The 22,701-nt window shown below is 38.4% G+C and overlaps 1 protein-coding gene across 1 annotated transcript; it reads right to left on the reverse strand.

Annotated features, from left to right (window-relative positions):
• Positions 1-17,562: 17,562 nt before the first annotated feature.
• On the reverse strand, positions 17,563-22,701 carry LOC116214660 (TBC1 domain family member 13-like). The gene is made up of 9 exons (XM_031550068.1): positions 22,107-22,701; positions 21,674-21,766; positions 21,344-21,448; positions 20,115-20,264; positions 19,921-20,019; positions 19,713-19,841; positions 19,209-19,388; positions 18,713-18,829; positions 17,563-18,072 (listed from the first exon to the last, which is right to left on the reverse strand). Exons 1-9 carry the CDS (start codon positions 22,407-22,409, stop codon positions 17,908-17,910), a joined length of 1,341 nt encoding a protein of 446 aa, XP_031405928.1. The 5' UTR covers positions 22,410-22,701; the 3' UTR covers positions 17,563-17,907.

Here is a 22,701-nt window from a genome sequence, read left to right on the forward strand (position 1 = left end):
CTCTGCTCCAGATGTCGCAGATTTTCACGGTCATGAACATCTTCGACACGATCCCTCCTCCTGGGTGGCATCGCTGATCCAAGATCAACCGTAGGCTTTGATACCAATTGACGCAGCGTACAACACGAGTAACCGTCACAGACCCGTTAATTCGCGCACGAATACCGGAACTACAACCTTCTATACCTGTTGATTCTACGAATACCAGGAAATAGGTATCAAACTCGAATCCGAGATTGGACAAAGCACGAAAGCTCTGAATTTTATTGATAATCAAAAGACGACTCTACTCTCCTTTGCCCTAGGGCTTACATCGTTTAAATAGAGAAAACGAGAATATATCGCAAGAAATAAAAATATTCTTAAAGATAAAGTATTTCTTAAAAATATTCTTAAAGATAAACTATTTCCTAAAAATATTCTTAAAAATAAACTATTTCCTAAAAATATTCTTAAAGATAAATTATTTCCTAAAATATAAAAAAAGCCCTAATTAACATAAAATTGACTGTTTGAGGCCTTAAACGATCAAATTCGGCCAAAATCTGGTCTTTTCACAGCCAAAGGCTGTGAGTTTTGCTTTGGAGGCTGTTTCCTTCGAGATAGGGTTGTTAGAACCTATTTTTCTCCAGGTACCGATTTGCCATGTCGTCTGCCGCAGCGGAAGCGTGGTGGCCCATAACCCACAGGTCCCAAGATCAACCGTAGGCTTTGATACCAACTGACGCAGCGTACAACGCGAGTAACCGTCACAGACCCGTTGATTCGCGCACGAATACCGGAACTACAACCTTCTATAACTGTTGATTTTACGAATACCAGGAAATAGGCATCAAACTCGAATCCGAGATTGGACAAAGCACGAAAGCTTTGAATTTTATTGATAATCAAAAGACGACTCTACTCTCCTTTGCCCTAGGACTTACATCGTTTAAATAGAGAAAACGAGAATATATCGCAAGAAATAAAAATATTCTTAAAGATAAACTATTTCCTAAAAATATTCTTAAAGATAAACTATTTCCTAAAAATATTCTTAAAGATAAATTATTTCCTAAAATATAAAAAGCCCTAATTAACATAAAATTGCATGTTTGAGGCCTTAAACGATCAAATTCGCCTAAAATATCGAAATTTCATGGCCATAGACCATGAGTTTTGCTCCGGAGGCCGTTTTCCTTTGAGATAGGGTTGTCAGAATCTATTTTTCTCCAGGTACCGATTTGCCAGGTCGTCTGCCGCATTAGATACTTAGTGTGACTATCTATGTCATTTTATTAAATATTTAGTATTTCTATTTCATTGTATTAGGCCTATGCCTCATGGCCTCCCCCATAACCAAAAAAGAAAAATGAAAAGAATTGATTCTAAAATGCAAAATACCTAATTTCCTTTGTGACGTGCAATTTTTTTTTTTATTACAATAGAAGACTCATGGTCCAATATAAGGAAATGAAAATGAAATCTAAATAAAGGGGCACGGGTAGTCCGAATCGAACCCGAAACCTCTAGGTTACCAGGTAAAGGTGTTAGCCACTGCATTACCCCCTTTCGTGAGTAACGTGCAACTTTATTGTGAAGATGAAGATGGACTTTTTGGCTCCGTCGTTCCTGGTTCGTTTTGGTTTCACATCAAAATAACCCAAAGTAAGATTCGTTCTGTTGCTGTCGGCGTGATCCATATCATGTTGAGTAATGTTGGGGAATTTCTAAGAGGCCTGCAGAATGGGGACAAGAAGTTTAGTGGCCCCTTCCGGCGTTCGGATTTTTGATCCGTGTATTATTATATATAAGTAAAGCACATGCATGGGGTTCTCGACGACCATCCATCACGAATAAAACCATGCCAGGCCCTATTGATCCCGACCACAACGAGCAGGAATCCCGACCTGGAACCACCTGCTTTTCCAACTTCTTGGTGTGGGTCATCGTTTCTTTCCTATCCCCTGCCGTCATCATTTTCCTTGTGATACCTGCAACCATGCCTCCTTGATTCGATATTGGGGTATCCTCCGCCAGGTCTTTTGATATCTCCTCCTCCCTCGTCGTCACCAGCTGCAACATCTTCCTCTTGGGAAAAAACCCTGCCAGCCTGTTCCGGGTCAAGTACTCCCACGTGATGGCCAGCCTGAGCATTGACTCGGCCCCACTCTGTCCCTCCTCAGTTGTCCCCGGCTTCACGCAGGCCACCCGAAGTACATATGAGATAGTTGCCCGTTTCTGTTCCGTCCTGGTGGTCATCAATCACGTGAATGACCAATACCTCATGGCTTCTCTGTCCAGTGGCCGAGACATCACCAATGTGGAAATAAACCTGAGGGTAAGACAAAGGGTGGCGCTGGGGTCAGTGTGGGTTCCTGTGACAGATTTATCAGTCTGGTGCACTGACCTTGTTTTCTCTTTAGGGACTGACGGTAACGTCAGTGAAGCCGCTATTAAGTGGATGGTGCAGCTCGGAGGGCTGGGATCCTGTGACATCAGCTTTTTCGACGTCATCTAGCCCCAGCTAGAGATTCTTTGGTTCAATGACAAAATATTCAGTCGTACGAACAGTTTTCATGAATAGCGATTTAGAAGTGGATGCACGAATGTTGGATCGGTAATTATGGATTGTTGTTTGTTTTATTCCAGAGACAACGAAATTATATTAAACTTATAGATGAATAGCGATTTAGACGTGGGTGCATGAATTCCCAAGCGGAAATATCACAAGTACTGCCTTGTCCTGGACCATCACGAGGAAGGTCTGTGACTCTGCCACTTTATGGAAGGTCTGTGATGCTGGAAATGTACTCTGTTCTAAAGTTGATGCTAGTGAAAGTTATGCCGTATTTGGAGGGTGAGTCCTTTGACATGATCTTGAACATGCTGTAATGGCTGACGCTGAATGGATGATTTTTTTTTTTTTGGCCTGATGCTGATTGAAGTTTAAAAAGCTCTTACTTGATGTCTTTTTATCTTTTCACGTTATTTTTTCAATAGCGAATTTTTGTTATCAAACAGGAAAGGAGTTGAATTTAATGTTTGGGATGTTCCCAAGGGTACCAAGATCTGGAATGCTAAACCTGTGAGCTTTTTTCTTCAGCCATAAAACATTGCATCGGTTTTTTTATGCAGCAGGTTGATATCTGAATTTATCTTTTTTCCGCCCATGAAGCCTCCTAAAAACAACCTTGGTATTTTTACCCCAACCTGGTTTACATCTGCAACATTCCTGTGCAAAGATGATCATCGCAAACCAACAGCCATCAGGTAAACCTTAACCATTTACTAATTTTCTATCTCAATCGACGGGCTAGTTGGTTAGAGCTGGCATTTTGTTGCTATTTCATTCATCTTTAAGACCTGTCACTGAAAGAGTAAATTTGGAAATCAAAGAGGGCTTTATCTCTCAATGCCTTTGTCATTTCCTCCTCAAAATGATCTTTTTGTAAAGAACGAATTGCCGGCTGGAACAGAGTCATATCTCTCAGCTTTTAAGAAGGATAAGGTGGTGTGCCTTGCCTTTTGTAAATGAAAGTTTCTTCATGATGTTCATGCACTAGTACATATTGCATCACCACATTTTCTCTACCCATTCACTCTGTAAAAGTGGAAGCCTTGTTTCTGTTTCAGGTTCGCCTTTATGATATTTCTGCTCAGCGAAGACCTATCATATCGTTTGATTTCTGGGAAACTGCTATTAAAGATGTGTGTGAAGATTTGGATGGTTATACAGTATATGTGGGCAATGGTACCGGGGATCTTGCCTCTTTTGACATGTGGACAGGTCTCTGCCATCTTAGAAACTTTTGTTATAATGGTGGTGGTACTTAAGGCTGTTTTCTCTCCTCTTTATTTCCGGTATTTGGCTGAACAATGGTTTTCAGTTTGATTAGAGTAATTGAACCGGTGGGTGGATTATGTTGCAGGAAAAATGTTCGTGATAATTCAAATAGTATAGACAATGCAGAGATATCAAGGTAACCGGGAGAGAGAAAAAAATTGAGAGAGAACACACAAAACTTGCTTCTTTCATTAACTGCAAGTCTACACACTTGTTACACAGAATAACTGAAACATAAAGGACAGAAAAATAACTGTCACTACACCTGGTAACTGCCTAATACACATGTTCAACTCTCCTACAAAACAGGAACTAAAAAACAACTAAAAGATAAACACATGTAACTTGTTCTCTCCTGCAGAACACAACACACTACACTGATTTGCTTTCTGCAGAACATCACACAGCACCGATCCATTTCCAACATTCTCCTCCTTAGATCAGAGGCTGCTACAAACTCCAATTTGCCTCCTAAGCCACTCAAACCTGTTAACTGAAAATGCTTTGGTAAAGATATCAGCCAACTGATCTTCTGTCTTGCAATAAACTAGCTTTATATCTCCAGCTTCCTGCACTTCCCTCAAGTAGAAAAACTTCACTTTAACATGCTTAGTCTTGCCATGAAATATTGGGTTTTGTGAAATAGCCAGAGTGGCTTGATTGTCCACAAATATCTGAGTCTCTTCTTCTTGTTGAAATCCCAAGTCCATTAGTAGTTTTCTCAGCCAAATAGCCTAATTAGCTGCAGCAGTAGCAGCCATGAACTCGGCTTCTGCAGTAGACTGTGCTACGACCTCTTGCTTCTTTGAGCTCCATGAAAAATACCCTGAGCCAAGAGTGAAACAATACCCAGATGTGCTCCTCATGTCATCCACACAACCAACCCAATCAGTGTTAGCAAAAATTGTTATTTTGTCTCGATAGGACCATATTACCTACTAGCTTTTTCAAATTCTATAATATATAAAGAAAAATAAATTTAAAATTTTAAAATTGGGAATGGGGAAGATGTTTATTTATTAGCAACGACGACATGATGTGTTTGGAACGTTCATGGGCTTGTGAAGAATTAACTCTAAAAAGTGGAAAAATGTTTCCCATTGGAAACCTAAATAAAAAATGCATATATCATAATTTGTATATCTAACATTTAGATGAAATTTCTTCTTATTTCCATACAAAATATGGGTGAAAAAGTGCCCTTTTTTAAAAATAATTAATCTGACCATAATGACAATATCATAACAGATTAACTGAATAACTTGCTACTAATATGAAGAATTATTATTATTTATATTCTTTTATTTATCAATGATGATAAGATCTTAAGATGATATGTTTGGAGTGCTCATGTGCCCGTGAAGGATAAACACCCAAGAGTGGGAAAAGGTTTCCCTTCGGCAATCTAAATTAAAAAACATATATCTAAATTTGTATATATAGTGTTTTCGATATGAAATTTCTACTAATTAATAAATACAAAAGTTGTATGAAAACATATTTCTTTTTTTTTTTGAAATAATTGATTCGATCATAATGACCGCATCGTTTATCCCGTCGAGTGGACATAATAACCTACTACCTTGTTCGAGTCAATTACTAACAAAGCAGTTAAGAAATGTGAAAATTTAGAAATTAAAATTTTAGATAATAAAGCAGACGCGAGGGTACTCAACCTATTTTTTATATGAAATTTCTCCTAAGTTTTCTAAACAAAAGTTGGGTGGAAAATAATTGATTCAACCATAATAACCGGATTGTTTATTTTAACAGATCGATTAGATAATCTGCTACATTATTTAGGTCGGATTTAAAATACTAAGAAATGGGTTAAAAAAGGACCAAATCGTTAATTTGTCTCGATGGGACTAGATTACCTACTAGCTTTTTCAAATTCTATAATATATGAAGAAAAATGAATTTTAAAAATTAAAATTAAAAATTAAAAAACTGCGAATGGGGAAGATGTTTATTTATTAACACTGACAAGATGATGTTTTTGGAATGTTCATGGACTTGTGAAGAATTAACTCTAAAAAGTGGAAAAATGTTTCCCATTGGAAACCTAAATAAAAAAAATGCATATATCATAATTTGTATATCTAATATTTACATGAAATTTCTTCTTAATTATCCATACAAAATTTGGGTGAAAAAGTGCCTTTTTTTTGAATAATTGATCTGACCATAATGACAAGATCATTTATCGTAACGGATTAACCGAATAACCTGCTACTAATATGAAGAATTATTATTATTTATATCCTTTTATTTATCAATGATGATAAGATCTTAAGATGATTTGTTTGGAGTGCTCATGTGCCCATGAAGGATAAACACCCAAGAGTGGGAAACGGTTTCCCATCGACAATCAAAATTAAAAAAACATATATCTAAATTTGTATATCTAGTATTTTCGATATGAAATTTCTACTAATTAATCTATACAAAAGTTTTATGAAAACATATTTCTTCTTTTTTTTTGAAATAATTGATTTGATTATAATGACCAGATCGTTTATCCCGTCAGGTGGACATAATAACCTACTACCTTATTTGGGTCAAATTACTAACAAAGCAATTAAAAAATGTGAAAATTTAGAAATGAAAATTTTAGAAAATAAATCAGTCACGAGGGTGCTCAACTTATTTTTTATATGAAATTTCTCCTAAGTTTTCTAAACAAAAGTTGGGTGGAAGATAATTTTTTTGAAAATAATTGATTCGACCATAATAACTGGATTGTTTATTTCAACAGGTCAATCAGATAATTTGCTACATTATTTAGGTCGGATTTAAAATACTAAGAAATGGGTTAAAAAAGGACCAAATCGTCAATTTGTCTCGATGGGACCAGATTACCTACTAGCTTTTTCAAATTCTATAATATATAAAGAAAATTGAATTTTAAAAATTAAATTTAAAAATTTAAAAGCTGCAAATGGAGAAGATGTTTATTTATTAACAATGACAAGATGATTTGTTTGGAATGTTCATGGGCCTGTGAAGAATGAACTATAAAAAGTGGAAAATTGTTTCCCATTGGAAACCTAAATAAAAAATGCATATATCCTAATTTGTATATCTAATATTTACATGAAATTTCTTCTTATTTATCCATATAAAATTTGAGTGAAAAGTGCCCTTTTTAAAAAAAATAATTGATATGACTATAATGACAAGATCATTTATCATAATCGCTTAACCGAATAACCTACTACCTTCTTTTAGTGACATTTAAAATAATAACAGATGGTTAAAATGTGAAAATTTTTTAAAAATAAAGCGGTCGAGAGAGTTCTCAAAGTATTTTTGACAAGAAAATTTTGGACTTTTTAATACAAAAGTCAGTGAAAATATTTTTTGAAAATAATTGATATGATTATAATAACCGGATCATTTATTTCGATGAGCTGATTAGATATTGTGCTACATTATTCGGGTAAGATTTATAATATAACTAGGGGTGTGCGGGTTCGAGTACCATGTTTTTTCGCGATACCCAGACCCTACCCTGTAAGGGACATGTTCCAAGATTTTAGAATCGGACCTTACCCCGTTGAGTCCTAGAACCGGAACCTAACCTGAACCTGTATTATGCCACAGGTTCCGGGTACTCTGTTGAAACTTGTAAATTTTTTTATCCCGCTAAATAAAATCGAAAATGCCTCATTCATAATTAGTAATCACGCAAAACATAATGTCGATATAGATTTATATTTTTTTTTAATTAGTGACTATATTTTCTAAATATAATAATATCTGAATATAACTATATATATATAATGGAGGAAATTATTATCCTCGTTTGGGTATCAGTTCCAGTTCCGATTATGGGTACCTTATATGCAAGAACCGTAGCCGAAATCGATTTTCACCGGTTCCTTATTTTAATACTTGGACCCTATCCTATTTTCAATACGAGCTACCCGGATCCTACTCTAAAGGATAGGTTCCGACAAATTCCGAATATACTCGATATTCGTGCACTCCTAAATATAACAAATGGGTTAAAAATGGAATTGGATCCCGATGGGTTAACAAAATTAACTATAACCTTTTAAAATTGAATTTAATAATAAAAACAAACAAAAAATTAAAACTTTAAAATAAAAAAAAGGAAGCTGCGAGTGGGGAAAGGATCCTCATTGTGCGCACCCAAATTTCGTCTCGTCGGGGCACGCATGGCGTGCCTAAATGCAACGCGGTTTGGGAGTGTCCACCTTCCCGGGGACGCGCAACGGACGCACATGAGAAGGAGTCGCCACTACCTGTTTACGACCCGAAGGTCGAAGGCCGATGAGTCGCCCGGGTCTAGGGGTATGGATACACCTAGTATGCTAAGGCAATGGTCTTGTACGGAACCGGAAATTCCGAATTCGGGGGTTCTATTACGTGTGGGTCTATATCCCACACGCCCTTTCGGTACTTTAACTTGCTAGGCTTGCCATTTTATTTGAAAATCTGGACTGATCTGGAAACGAAAAAAATGGCCCTAGGACTAAACTGAAACAACTTGGAAAGTTCCTTGGGATGCTTGAAAAATTCTGAAATATCCAAGGACTAATTGGAAAATAGTAAAATGATTGGGACTTGATTGAAAAGAAATTTTGAAATTCGGAGCAGATCTGAAAGAGGTGAAAAATGGCCCCGGGACGAAACCGAAACAACTTGGAAAGTTCTTTGGAATGCTTGAAAAATTCTGAAAAATCCAAGGACTGATTGGAAAGTAGTAAAATGACCGGGACTTGATTGAAAAGAAATTTTGAAATTCGGGGCAGATCTGAAAAAGGTGAGAAATGGCCCCGGGACTAAACCGAAACAACTTAGAAAGTCCTTTGGGATGCTTGAAAAATTCTGAAAAATCCAAGGACTGATTGAAAAATAGTAAAATGACCGGGACTTGATTGAAAATAATTTTTAGAGTTCGGGGCAGATCTTGAAAAAATAAAATGTATCATCTGAACTGAAATGTGACAAAACGGAAAGTTCGTAAAATCGAGTTCGGGACAAATCCGATCACCCACACGACCCAAGAACATTCATTTCACATAATATCCATCGAACAAGCATTAATATTCAGTAAAGGAGCCCTAATCATGCCACCAAGTCGAGGATTTACCTTGTTTGAGAAGAATAGGGGCAGATCTGTAAATAAAAAAAAATTCGTCAGACAACTTGGGCTGCTGGGAAGTGGGCCGAACTGTGCCGAAGGGATGGACTGGGCCGACGGTGTCGAACTGGGCCGAATGGGCTGCTGGGCCGAACGGACTGCTGAACCGAACTGGGCTGGGCTCCGGGCTGGATTGGGCCGAGCTGGACTGGATTGGGCCAAGTTGGGCTCCTGGGCACAAGCTGGGCCGTCGTGCGTCCGTCCTGGCTGCTCACGGGCGACGCCTGTATGACCAGAAAAATAAATCGACCCGGTTAGAACAAAAATGGAACCGAGGGGAGGCAACGCGGTCTGGGTGGCTCGAGTGGTGTGACACGATCGCACGTGACCCTTGGCGCGAGGAAGGCGGTCGTTGGAGTCGAAGGTCGTCCGGTCGTCGAGTCGGGGAATGATGCGAGATGGAAGACGGGGAGGTCCGAGGAAGGACGGGATTCGGCTGAGGAGTCGGCCGTGGGCGTTGAGGGAAAATCAAATCAATCCGTGAAGGTGGAGGCTAGTTCCGAGCTGAGGGAGAGGTCGAGAAGACGAGCTGTGGGTTTTTTTTTCTAGCGAGAGCGAGCTGTGGGAGGAGCTACGGGTTTTCCGAGCTGCCGTCCTCTCCCCTTTTTTTTTTTTCTACGAGCTGTGGGCCTCCTCCTCCAGAAATCCGGGTTACCTCTTTTTAAGTCTCCTTGCAGCTAGGTTTTTTTTTTTTTTTTTGTGTCCGATCCGAGAATCCCGATATAGTCCCAATGCCGTTCGGATTTTTTTCTTTTCTGTTCTCTCCTTCCATTTTTTCCTTTCATTTCCTTTATAACCGAGAACAAAAAATAACGGAAGGATGAAGAGGAGCGCGGCTAGGGTTTTCGAATGTGAGGGAGGGGCCAACTGGAAATCGCGGAGAATCAGCTAAGAAGAGGAAAAATCGAATCCGAAATTTTTTTTTCCTTCTCGGTTTTATTTTGCTCAGGAAGAAGAAGAAAGAAAGAAAGAAGGAAATAAGAAGAAGGAAGGAAGGAGAAGATGGCAAATAACAACAAAAAAATGGGGGGAGAAGGAGGAGGCAACGGTTTGACCGACCCTGATCCGTATGTCATGTCGGTCAGACCAGCTCTGACCGACCTGACTTCTTCGTTTTTTTTTTTTTCGAAAATTCAAATTTAACGCACGTCGAAATTAAAATTCTCGTCTTAGCAATTGGATGTCCAAAAAATGATCCAGGACCGGCATTGTGTTCAGAAAAATTTATGGATCAATGTTATGCAAAAAAAAAAAATTTATGACCTTGAGTTTTCTTCCCGAATTTGAAAATTGACACCGACGCGCGTGAAATTCAAAGACACTCCGTAAAAATATTTTTATAAAATTGATGTCACTTTTTTCAAAGGCCTTGAATGCTCGAGTAATTCGCTAGAAATACTTCCCTCATGCGGGGTGACAAAGTGATGATTTTGTTGCTTTGGAGTCGGTGGATCGAAATGGGGTGCTGACACCCATTAAACGAATTAATCGAATCACTTGCCACCTTGTTTTGGTCGTATTTAAAATACTAATAAATGGGTTAAAATGTGAAAATTTTAAAATAATAAAGCAGGTCCGAGAATAATCAAAGTATTTTCAATAGGAAAATTCTTTTGACTTTTTTTTAAGACAAAAGTTTGAGAAAACTATTGTTTGAAAATAATTGATACGATTATATTGACCAGATCATATATTTCGATGGGCTGATCGGATATCCTACTATATTATTTAGGATTCAAGTTAGATTTATAATATAACAAATGTGTTAAAAATGTTAGTGGATTTCGATGGATCAACAAAATTACCTATAATCTTTTTAGATTGAATTTAATTAAAAAAAAACAATACGAGTGTGGAAAGGATCCCAGTTCCCCACTCAACAGCGGTGTGGGCGGGCCCACAGTGGCAATGTCGGGTGAGAGAATTCCCTTTAGCTGCATTGACAAGACTTAATTGATTCACTATCCATTCAAGTCAGGATGTCAAAATGTTAGGAAAAATTCATGGGCTTACTTCAAACTCGGGCCCGTCAGCAACCCAAAAGCTTAAGCTAATGTGTTGCTAGACCATTATCTCTTATAAACCTATGGATTTTCTCTCAACTTTTTTATGTAGGACTACCTCCAATACCTACCCTCACCATTATCCATATAGGAGAGAAACCGGCCCAACAATTCCCCCCCCCCTTCTCGACTATATGGAGGACTTCGAGCCGGGCTTCCACTTTCGGACTCGGATACCAATTGTTAGGCCATTCACTAGCCACAAGTTCCACACTCGGGCCTTGGTGTAATGTGGGTTTCCTCGCACAGCATGTGCACTTCTCCAGGATCGTTATCTTGGGCTCTGATACCACTTGTTAGGAAAAATCCATGGGCTTGCTTCAAACTCAGGCAGGAGATATCGATTTCCGGAAATCCACTTCGGGATACTTGATGACTTTTGCAGGGGGAGGTATCTCATGGCAATCAAGGCTTCAAAAGTACATCGCTTTGTCTACAACGGAAGCCGAATACATTGCGGTGACCGAAAGTTGCAAGGAAATGTTATGGTTGCAAAAGTTTTTGCAGAAGTTGAGCTTGAAGCAAGAAATGTATGTTCTACACTGTGATAGTCAAAGCGCCATTCATCTTTGTAAGAATCCCACTTTCCATTCGAGGTCGAAGCATATCGAATCAAGTTTCGTTGGATTAGAGATGTGTTGAAGTCCAAGCTGGTGAAGCTAGACAAAGTGTACACCGATGAGAATGGAGTTGATATGATGACAAAACATCTCGCTAGGGAGAAACTTCATGTTTGCCGAAATATAGCCGGTATGCTCGAAGCCTCCAAATAATCGGGAGGGGGAGTTTGTTGGATATCCCTCTAATTTGGAGGAAGTTTGGCTCAAATTGTGTTGGGCTTTTATCGGGCTTTAATAGGCCCAAGAACTCACTTTTGTTAGAGTTAATTTTCAGCTAAATTAGCTGGGTACGAGTGGCGGCAGATTGGCACAGAGAAGAACAACAAATCAACACAGAATACAGTGAACAGAGTTGAAATTCGGGTTATAGAGGGCAGCGCGCAGCCGGAGATCAAACATCGATCGGGACATCAAACGAACTCCGATTGGGACGAAATTTTGACAGCGGCTTCACAACACGTGGGGCTAAGTTCTGAACAGTCAGAATTTCTATTCGAGCTCTATAAGTGCTATTTCAGCTGACTTTGTGAACCACCCGGTTTTGGTGAGGAATTTAGTGTTTGGGTGATCCAAGAGAGTGTTTCTCTTGAATTTGGTGATCCGAGGGTTTACCCTTGATGAAAAACATTGTGTAACCTCCATTGATAGTGGATTGTTGATTCGGAGTTGGTCCCGTGATTTTTCCCCACATCGGGGTTTTCCACGTAAAATTCTTGGTGTTCTTTTACTTTACTGCTTGTTGGTTGATTTGATTAGTTCCTATCTCGATTACACTAGTAGGCGAGAAAGATTAATCGCTGCGTTATCGTTTGGTTAAGCACATCCCTTCCCAACACAAAATCTCCCCAAGACTTTGGTTAAATTCCAAGGCAACCTCACACGAGCTTATTATGGCTCGAGAAGGGATCCCAAGGTTTTTCATGTTCGTATGGACGAGTTAGAGAGCAAACGCTTAGGTGTTAGTGGATCGAGAGGGTTGTGGGACGATACTCGAATATCAAATGGTTATATGTTACGAGACATAATCCAATTGAAACCATATTGTATCTTTTAAAATTTACCTTATCTATTCGATACAAAGGTGATACCACGCACATTGTATGAGATCCAACGTGTAAGTGATCCTATATACATGTACGCTCAATGAAAATTTAATTTTATCAGTCAAATAACTCATTGCGCCCTTCTATGTAGTTCTCGAACAGCATGAATAGAAATGGACATACGACCCTCCTATGGAGAATTAAATTCTCTAAATAGTACGATCAATGACAAGTTCAGGGTTTCGAAAAATTGTTGTAGTGCAGTTCTTGCATCGCTCCTCTACTTTTCATATATTATATATGATTTGATTTTCATTTCCCTTGAAAATTGCCTATTTTCTTTTGACCAGTAGTTAATATAATTCCGTTGCCCCTTACATGTAATTTTCCGTAAGTTTGCCTTGGAACACCGGGCTATAGCCGTACACGTGTATAAATCACATGTCTCTGTAAAGAAAACCTAGCATCGCACGGACAAAAACTAGTATACAGCATTAGGAGTCTGGTGCGTCCTGGGCCCTTGACATGGGTCCAGTGGATTGTAATGTGCTTTCATCACCCTAAAAGAAGACGAAAAGTTTGACGCAAGATTTCTCTTCTTTTTTTCTTTTTTTCACCTTAAATTAGCCGAAAAATCTTGATTGGAATCTTTTATCTCCAACCAATAGCCCGACTGGCTGGTCAAATGCCGTCAATGAGAAAATTCACCATTCCTAACAATAGGTTTGGAGATTTTTTGGTTCATTTTGCGATTGCTCTACATTTACATTCAATTACATTGATCTTAGTAAAAAGGTGCTTTAGACGCACGCGGTTCCAAATTGATGCCAGATAAAAAAAATATTCAGTTATGGTTTTTTCTCGTGAGGGTCAAGGACGAGGCAATACTTGTGATATTTCCCCTTGAAAATTTATGTATGCACTTCTAAATCGTTATTCATCTATAAGTTTAATATATTTCCTTGAATAAAATAAACAACAATCCATGGTTACCGATCCAACATTCGTGCATCCACTTCTAAATCGATATTCATGAAAACTTTTCGTTTGACTAAATATCAAGTCATTGAACCAAAGAATCTCTCGTTGGGGCTAGATGAAGTCGAGAAAGCTAATGTCACAGGATCCCGGCCCGCGGAGCTGCACCATCCACTTATGGCTGGCTTCACTGATGTTATCGTCGGTCCCTGCAGAGAAAACAAGATCAGTGCACCAGACTGCTAAATCTATCACAGGAACCCACACTGACCCCAGTGCCACCCTCCGCCTCGCCCAAAGGTTTACTTCCACATTGGTGACGTCTCTGCCACTAGACAGAGCAGCCATGAGGTATTGGCCATTCACGTCATTGATCACCGCCAGGACGGAACGGAAATGGGCAACTATCTCATATGTACTCCGGGTGGCCTGTGTGAAGCCGGGGACAACTGAGGAAGGACAGAGTGGGGCCGAGTCAATGCTCAGGCTGGCCGTCACGTGGGAGTACTTGACCCGGAATAGGCTGGCAGGGTTTCTTCCCAAGAGGGAGACGTTCCAGCTGGTGACGACGTGGGAGGAGGAGATATCAAAAGACATGGCGGAGGATACCCCAATATCGAATCGAGGAGGCATGGTTGCAGGTATCACAAGGAAAACGATGACGGCATGGGATGGGAACGAAACGATGACCCACACCAGGAACTTGCAAAAGCAGATGGTTCCAGGCCGGGATTCCTGCTCGTTGTGGTCGGGATTAATAGGGTCTGACATGGTTTTAATTCGTGAGCGATGGTCGTAGAGAACCCCATGCATGCGCTTTACTTATATATAATACACGGATCAAAAATCCGATCGCGGAAGGGGCCCACCAATAGACTTGTGCCGGCTTCTTAGAAATTCCCCAACATCTATCTGTCAACATTGGTTCGTTACGGATAAGTCTGGTAATTGATAAGTCTGGTAATTGAAGACTGAATCCTCCTCAAAAGTAGCCCAAAATAAAGTTGAGAAATTACACCTATAGCTCAACTTTTATATGTTATTTTAATTTTATTTCAATTTCAATTTTTTTTAGATATCTTAATATTAATAGTTTCGTGTTAAATTTATTCCGTCATAAACATTCCGTCCATTTTTAACGAAAATGCTGACATGACGCATTAATTGCTTGACGATACTAACGTGGAGAGTGTGTGAGTCCAAATACAAGGGAAAAATAACACTATGTACCCCAACCTTTTAATATTTTCTCAATTTTATCCCAACTTTTTTATTTTTTCAATTTTATCCAAATCTTTTCATAATTTCTCAAATTTATCACAATTTATTGGGATAATATTGAGGAAAAAAGTAAAAGATTGAGATAAATCTTAGAAACTATCGAAATGTTGGGATGAAATTGAAAAAGTATCTAAAGGTTATGATAGAATTGAGAAACAACAAAAATGTTAAGATATATGATATAATTTTTCTTTTATATCGAGACCCAGACATTCTTCACATTATCCCCGTCAAGCAATTAACACGCACAATATTTCGTAAAAAAGGGGACGGAACTTTTTCGACAAGATAAATTTGAAATCAAACCATTAATGTTAAGATACCTCAAAAAATCGACATTAGAATAAAACTAAAATACCATGTAAAAATTAGGGTATATGATGTAATTTTTCGGTCATTATTTTGGGTTTTTTGAGGAAAATAATGTCCAAAGTTTGAATTTTTTTTTTTTAGTATTATCTCCAATTCTGTAATCGAAATTGCCACTGGGGGGCCCACCAAGCAAAATTCGAGAGACATTTCCTTACTTCTCGTCCCAGCGAACTTCATGTGGATTAAGGGGCGTGATTGGGCCCCACCCCGTTCACATTGAAGATCCCGCCACGACGCGTCCTCATCTCCTGTGCCCCCACGCTATGAGGACCTGAGACGGCTTGGCCCCACAGGAGGGGGTGCGATCCACCACGAAGGGACCATAAAATCCCAATCGAGGACCATCGCTTGCCAGCTCGGAGGTCGGACGAACCTTTGCCATTTTCGCTTTGTATGTTCCTGGAAAACGTTTGCTTGTGCCGTACTAAATAGAAACTCATGAGATGGATGAATTGGGGAAATTTGCCGTTCAAGGAATTCAGAAAAAAAAAATTACGGTACCTAATTTTTCCTTTTAATGGAAAAATTAAGTACCGTAATTCCTTGAATGGCAAATCTCAGGGGTGCCACTAGCCTTATAGCTGAGCTCAAAGCTCTTAGACAAGGGCTAATCATTGCTAAAGAATGCGAAGTCAATAACTTGATTGTAGAGCTCAATGCTAAATTAGTCCTATCTTGGGTGTGGAGGGATCCCACAAGTATGGTGCTGACGAACTTGATTGACGATTGCAGGAATCTGTGTCAACAGTTTGATACTATCCTTCCCTAGCATATCTACAGAGAAACCAACAAATGTGCCGATCATCTCGCCAATCTTGGAACTGAATTTCTAGACTAACTCGCTATTTTATCATACTCACCTCCTTCTATTAGGAAGTTTTTATTTGAAGACAATATGGGACTTTCTTTCCCTAGATCAGTATGCATTGTGTGCATGAATGATTAATGCGTCAACGTTACCCCTTAATTCACCTAGAAATAAATTCAGGAAAAAGTTTCTTGGACTTCTTCTGATACATAAAACTCCGTCCTACTCCTCATATAGCATATGAGTGTCATTTGCTGGTAGAGTGGGGTGATTAAACCCGCAATCACATACGGAAGGCCCAATCGAACTGTAATCGCGCCTCAAGTACCACATATGAGGGGTATAATAATTGTATCAATTACATGATCTTACGTTTCCTTCTTTCTTTTGTTATTGTCAGAATATCAATTGGATTTTTGAGTTCATTTATCCGTCCTATGTTTTTTTCTTCTTTATTTCCATTATTACTAGTCTTCTATCGCTCGCGTTACATGCTTTCATTATTGCATACTTATTATCATCTCTATGAGAATTACTTCCATTTTAATGAAATATTTCTTATTAATAAAATCAATAATTATTTGAATTTAAAACAATAATCTTCAATAACATTACACTAAATAAATAATCCAATAATAATGTTGCAACTAATTGTCTAATCCAATATGAATTATATATCTATTTAATCATTAATATATTACAACGATTTATCATGGATAATCCATTCACACACTAATTTTCAATTTTATTTAGATCTTTGAAAAACAATTTTGCTTTTAAGTCATTTAGTTAATTACTTATTATGTTGATAATTTAAACAATATTAATAAAAATTTGTTATATTTATAGAATTATGCATTATCATTTATTTAAACCAATTTTAACTATACATATATATATATATATATATATCTAAATATAATATTCTATCTAGAATCGATTTCTATATTTACTATGACTTCCTGATGATTTTCTAAGTTATATTAGTCCAAAGGAGCTTGCTCTTATATACATTAAATAATGTATTTTACTACAGTATGGATATATGGGTTCAATAATTAATAATATAAGTTTATAACTATATAAGTAATCTAAAATTATATATCGTATCTTTGCCGTTTGTTTTATCAAATATAGTGATTAAAGTAATAGAAAAATATAACTATTTTGAGATCTTCAATAATTTTATAACATAAGAAAGTTTTATAAAAATTAGTTATCCATAAAGCAAATTGACGATTCTAACCTTATCAAATATAACCCTATTAATTGCTTTTAGGAGTCAATTTTACTTATATATATATAGATTTCGTACGCTCCAAAACAGGAAAGTTGGTGCTTGCTGTCTGGGGCCGCAGGCATAGCGGGGGATCAGCAGCGGCCTTGTACTCGCAGAAGTTGCCAATTTGTCGATAGTTAGGCAAAACAATGACCACATGATGTTTCAGGTTGTTTCCAAAGACAACCAAATAAACAAAAGTAAACTATTCTTCTCTGGGCAAAAAAAAAAAAGAAAAAGAAAGAAAGAAACAGAGGACTGGCGATAACAAGATACATGGTCAACAAAGGACTGGCATTTATCAGCACAGAAAAATGGGACATGAACAAAGTGACCGAATTGACAAGCTGAAAAATCTAACAGATATCAGCACCTACTAATACACAATTACAAGTATCTCAAAGTACATAAGCAGGGGAACACTGCCATAAGCGACACGGTGCACGAAAATTTGAGATGCAAAATTAACCTGATGGTGTAGTACGTAGCTTGTTGGCAACATAGAGAAGGTGCCCTACATTTGTCGAGGGGTAGTTTTGAAGGAGCCTCAGGTTCGAGGTGAAATCACCAGCTAGCAGCCGTCTCCTTATCAGAATAAGCATCGCACAGCAGATACGAAGCACGGTTTCCTATATTTGCAAGGCAGAAGCCCAGGTATTAGTTTCTGTTCCCTTTATTTTCTTGAGCATACCATGTTGCAGATAAGTTGGAGCAGATCACAGAGCAAAAAAGAACCATAAACAACTCATATGTCGGAATATTTTCACGGCCTTTGAGGTTAATCATACTGATACTGTCTAATTAAGAATAACCCTCCGCATTGACTCTCACAGTACAATAGGACTCCTAAGTCAAATTGAATCAGAAGATGCAAATTACACCATGATCATCTACTATGATATCTCATCACAGCACCTTATTAAAAAATATGAGCTATGCATCGGGTCAGAAATGCACTTTCACATGTGTTTTAACAGCAGAAAAAACATCAATGAAGCCAATATTGTGGTATTTTAAGCCTACTTTGCTACTATTGCTTTATCCAAAAAAAAAAAATTCTGCTACTATAGCAAAGTCATTTTCTTGTTTGTCTTACTTAATTAGAAAAATAAATAAATAAGAGGGGGAAAAAGGTATAGCTTCCAGCTATAACACTTGGCTGGTTAACCTTTAAGTAGATTTGGAAACAGACATTTTCAAAGATAGATCCATAAGGTGACCAACAAATGCAATAATTCTTGTATAGGTAAGAAAGAGCCAGACACTTACCTGAGGACCTTCTGGGTCACTGAGAAGGGTGTCCCATATATGAAGGCTGTCCGCAAAATTAAATTCCTGAGTCAAGAGGAGAGTGATCCATCTAAAGGCATAAAATTGGGGATTCACCTGACATTTGTCAGAAAGATTAGCTGGATTTAGCCAATGTACTTATTGTGAAATCAAACGGCTATTTAATGTGAAATCGTAAGCCTATTTTTCCAAAGTGTCAGCTGTAAATTGCATGCTTCCACTCTAGGTCCATCATGTTCGCATAAGCAGAGTAATGCAGAAAAGAGTAGAACTTCGTAGGGCATACACTTGCAAGTGGGACATGATATAGCCACAGACTAGTCAATCATTGACTAAAAACAAGAATTATCAAAGACCTGGAGTCTATGAGTTCTTTTAATGCCGTTACTAATTGAAGAAATCAAAAGATAACATGAGACAGATACTTTGTTGACAGGGAAAAAATTCAAGTAAAAGGCCATTAAGTATGTCTTACTTTTGTAGTGACCTCCAGATGACGCCACAGTTCCTCATCATGTTCCTTCAGCATGTCGGACAGCCTTGTAATTGTTGAGCGAATTCCCACAACACTGTTGTCCAGTTGCTTACAGAAGTTATCTCGGAATCCACTCAATAACTCAACAAAGCAAAAGAAGGAGTCAGCTTCAGCAGAGGCCTGCACCAATGGAGAACAACTAAAATAATGTTACAGTTTGTTTCATTTATAAGGGTATCATCACATTGTTAACATCATAAGTAAGAGCTTACATTTAGGAGGTATCATCACAATGACAACATCACCAATTAGAATAGTAAGCTACACTAAGTCGACACTACAGATATGATACCAGATCGATGATATCTAAGGGGGAAAAAACTAAAAATCCAACCATGCATGCTCCTGCAAAAGCTTCTTCGTCTCAAAAGCAAAACCTCGTGTTGAATAACCATCAACAAAGAAATCTCATAAAGGGGCGTATATAAGAGGAGAACAACATACCGCGTTTTCCTCATCAGGATCATTTCTGAATACATAGTATAAAGGAGCCAGAATTTCATTCATCCCTTGGACATATCTTATGCCAGGATTTAACTTTGCGAAAATAGTTAAAACGGTTTTCAGAGCCTCCTGTGACAAGTTGAACAATCAAATTAAGCCACACGAATTGTCTGCCCAAACATAAATTAAGCTGAGAGACAAAGTTAACCTGATTATCCTTTGCATCCGGGGAGTCCCCAGAGAAAAAGTGCATGTCCGGATGTGTCCGTTTTACGTCTCGGTCAATCTGCTCTATAATCTCTGTGTCCTACAAATACAAGATAACACATTAAGAACAATAACAACCTCCATTAATCAACACTGTGGAGTTCATTCAGCAACTGACTGATAAGTGATCTGCACCTGAAAGAACTTATTCCAGACGCTGGATTCCCCAAGGCTTAGAGGATGCTCTCCATGAGTTATATCTGCTCTTGAAAGCTCACCGCTGGTTGACTTTGAATCATCATTCTCAGAAATTGTGGATTTGTCCATCTTTCTGGTAATTTCTGACTGACTAGCACAGAAAAATTTAGATTTTTTTTTCCAAGTAAACATTTAATATTAAAACAGAATAATAATAATAATAATAATAATAATAATAATAATCATCATCCTATATATATGGAATGTACATTTGTAACATCTCCTGCCATTCCAATAGTCCAGAAAAGCACAACAAATATGATATGAAAATATAGAAAGGAAAGAGTAATGACCTTAATGCCTTATTTGAGAAAGAGGACTTGAGAGCATCAGTATATTTAGTCTTCACAAGACAGAAGTACTTTTGAATTCCTTTTATATTTTTTTAATCTTAGGTATGATATTATAGTAACAATGTATAAAAGCACATTCTTTCAGAAAATTATCTCATAAAATTAAACATAAAAATTTGAGCCTATATCTCCTGAAAAATCACACTCAAGCAACAGTAATCAGGAATTAGCTGTCTGATGTAAAATACATTACGACAATTAGGAAATAGCACATTCTTTCAGAAAATGATCGGAAGACATCAGCATGTTCGGTATTCACAAGACAGAAGTATTTTTGAATTCCTTTTGCATTTCTTTAATTTTAGGTATGATATTGTAGCAACAGAATTTATAAAAGCATATCCTTTCAGAAAATTATCTCATAAAATTAAACATAAAAATTTGAGCCTATATATCTCCTGAAAATTGACACTCAAGCAGCACTACACAGGAATTAGGTGTCTGATGTAAAATATGTCAAGACAATTAGGAAGAAGTAGGCATGAATAGATGAGCTAAAATTGGATGGTATGATACGAGAACGAGACAAAATCATAAGAGTGCAAGTCTATAGTTCAGAAGACTGAGAGATCTCTGATTCTCTCTATTTAATGAGAAATAGACTAACCAATAGGTCTTATACAATCCTAGCAGAATAACTGCCCTAATTCAGCAGTGCCAAAGTCCCACAGCTAGCCAGTGTAAATTAAGTCAACGAAAGTGTGAAAAAAAATTTCTCAACACCACTGATAGGAATAAAATTCAGAGAGGGACACTTACAGTAACTGTCAGGCATAGATATTTGGTGGCATCACAACGAGGATTTTTACCTACCGGATTCATTAGCAGCTCTGTTTTGAAGCTCTGGTACTGGGACCTCTTTTTTGCTAATTCAGATGACCAAAGCCCACGATCTATAGGCAAATATCCCAATAAGAGCTGCAACGAACCAATCCAATACATTTTAGGATAAAAATTAAGGTATTCCATTTTAATCATGTAATAAAAAAAAATGGCTTCCCCTTATAACGTGCTGCAACTTTAGCTACGCACAACATCTGAACAAGGGGTCGAAGAGAAAAGCTAGAACGAGAGCTGAAATAAACGTGCTTCCATTTCCATTTCCATTTCTACAATCTGTCAACTACAACAAGCAAATCTTACCTTCCACACGGTGGAACGAATCCCAGCACCATCTGGTAACCCCTGTGCTGCAATTCTCCTCAACTCCCCAATATTTATCACCTTCTTCGATAACTATATCCAGAAAACAACAATGGAACCTTATACAAGTCCATCTATTTATATGTCTATAGCCTCTACGACAGATAAGTTCGACACTTCAGCGCATAAATTCGTGACAATCAAATGATACCCGACATAAGCAAGTTTGATCAGATGTCGACTTACTGAAAGGAAGTGAAAGAACACAACCTGATAATACATCATTCTGCATTACAATTAACGGTATGAACAAGCTGGCAGTCTACACAATTGGGGCAATTCAGCACGATTAGAGGATATACGTAATCAGCTGCACTGATATAATTACAACTGCGCACACAATGGGCACATGCAAACTTAAATTGAACATTACCTCGGCCAAGAGCATAGATTGCCTGGAAATGTCATCGGTAGATGGGCGTTCAGGCCACGCATTCCCATCATCCCCATTGCCGTTCCTCGAGTTAACAACTTCTGGCTTCGGAGGCTCCTCCCTGACAACCGATGGGGGCGGCACCGGCACGGGCGGCTCAGTGGGCGGAGGCGGAGGGGCGGGGGCGGGGGCGGGGGCGGGGGCCGGTTCAGAGTCGAGGCGGCTAATGCTGTCGGGGGGAGGAGGCGGAGGAGCGGAGGACCAGAGGGAGCTGTTGAGCCAATCAGGCACCTTCTTCTTCATGATTAACAAGTGGAGGAGCTGTGAGTTGACTGCCGAGATCTGATGGTGATGGAAGTTGCTAGGGTTTCCAGAGCTCGAGACGGAAATTGTTCTTCTTCTTCTGCTACTGCTCTCAATCAAGCTCTCGTCTTCATCGTCTTCTTCATCGAGGAAGTGAAGCGATCGATCAGTGATGAGCGTGGCGGAGCCGTTGAAGTGAGAGAGGGAGAGAGAGAGAGCGAGAAGAAGAAGAAAGGGGCAGGCAGTAGACGACACGTCAGCAGTCGGCAATTCTTTGGGTAATTCCCATTTG

This window comes from Punica granatum, chromosome 7 (genome assembly GCF_007655135.1).
Source record: "Punica granatum isolate Tunisia-2019 chromosome 7, ASM765513v2, whole genome shotgun sequence".
NCBI classification, from domain to species: domain Eukaryota; kingdom Viridiplantae; phylum Streptophyta; class Magnoliopsida; order Myrtales; family Lythraceae; genus Punica; species Punica granatum.

Coding starts and splice junctions, on each gene's coding strand:
- LOC116214660 (XM_031550068.1), bottom strand. CDS start 22,409: ATGAAGAAGAAGGTGCCTGATTGGCTCAACAGCTCCCTCTGGTCCTCC. Junction 21,767..22,106: donor AATCTATGCTCTTGGCCGAG/GTAATGTTCAAT, acceptor TTCTGGATATAG/TTATCGAAGAAGGTGATAAA. Junction 21,449..21,673: donor TTCGTTCCACCGTGTGGAAG/GTAAGATTTGCT, acceptor GGTTCGTTGCAG/CTCTTATTGGGATATTTGCC.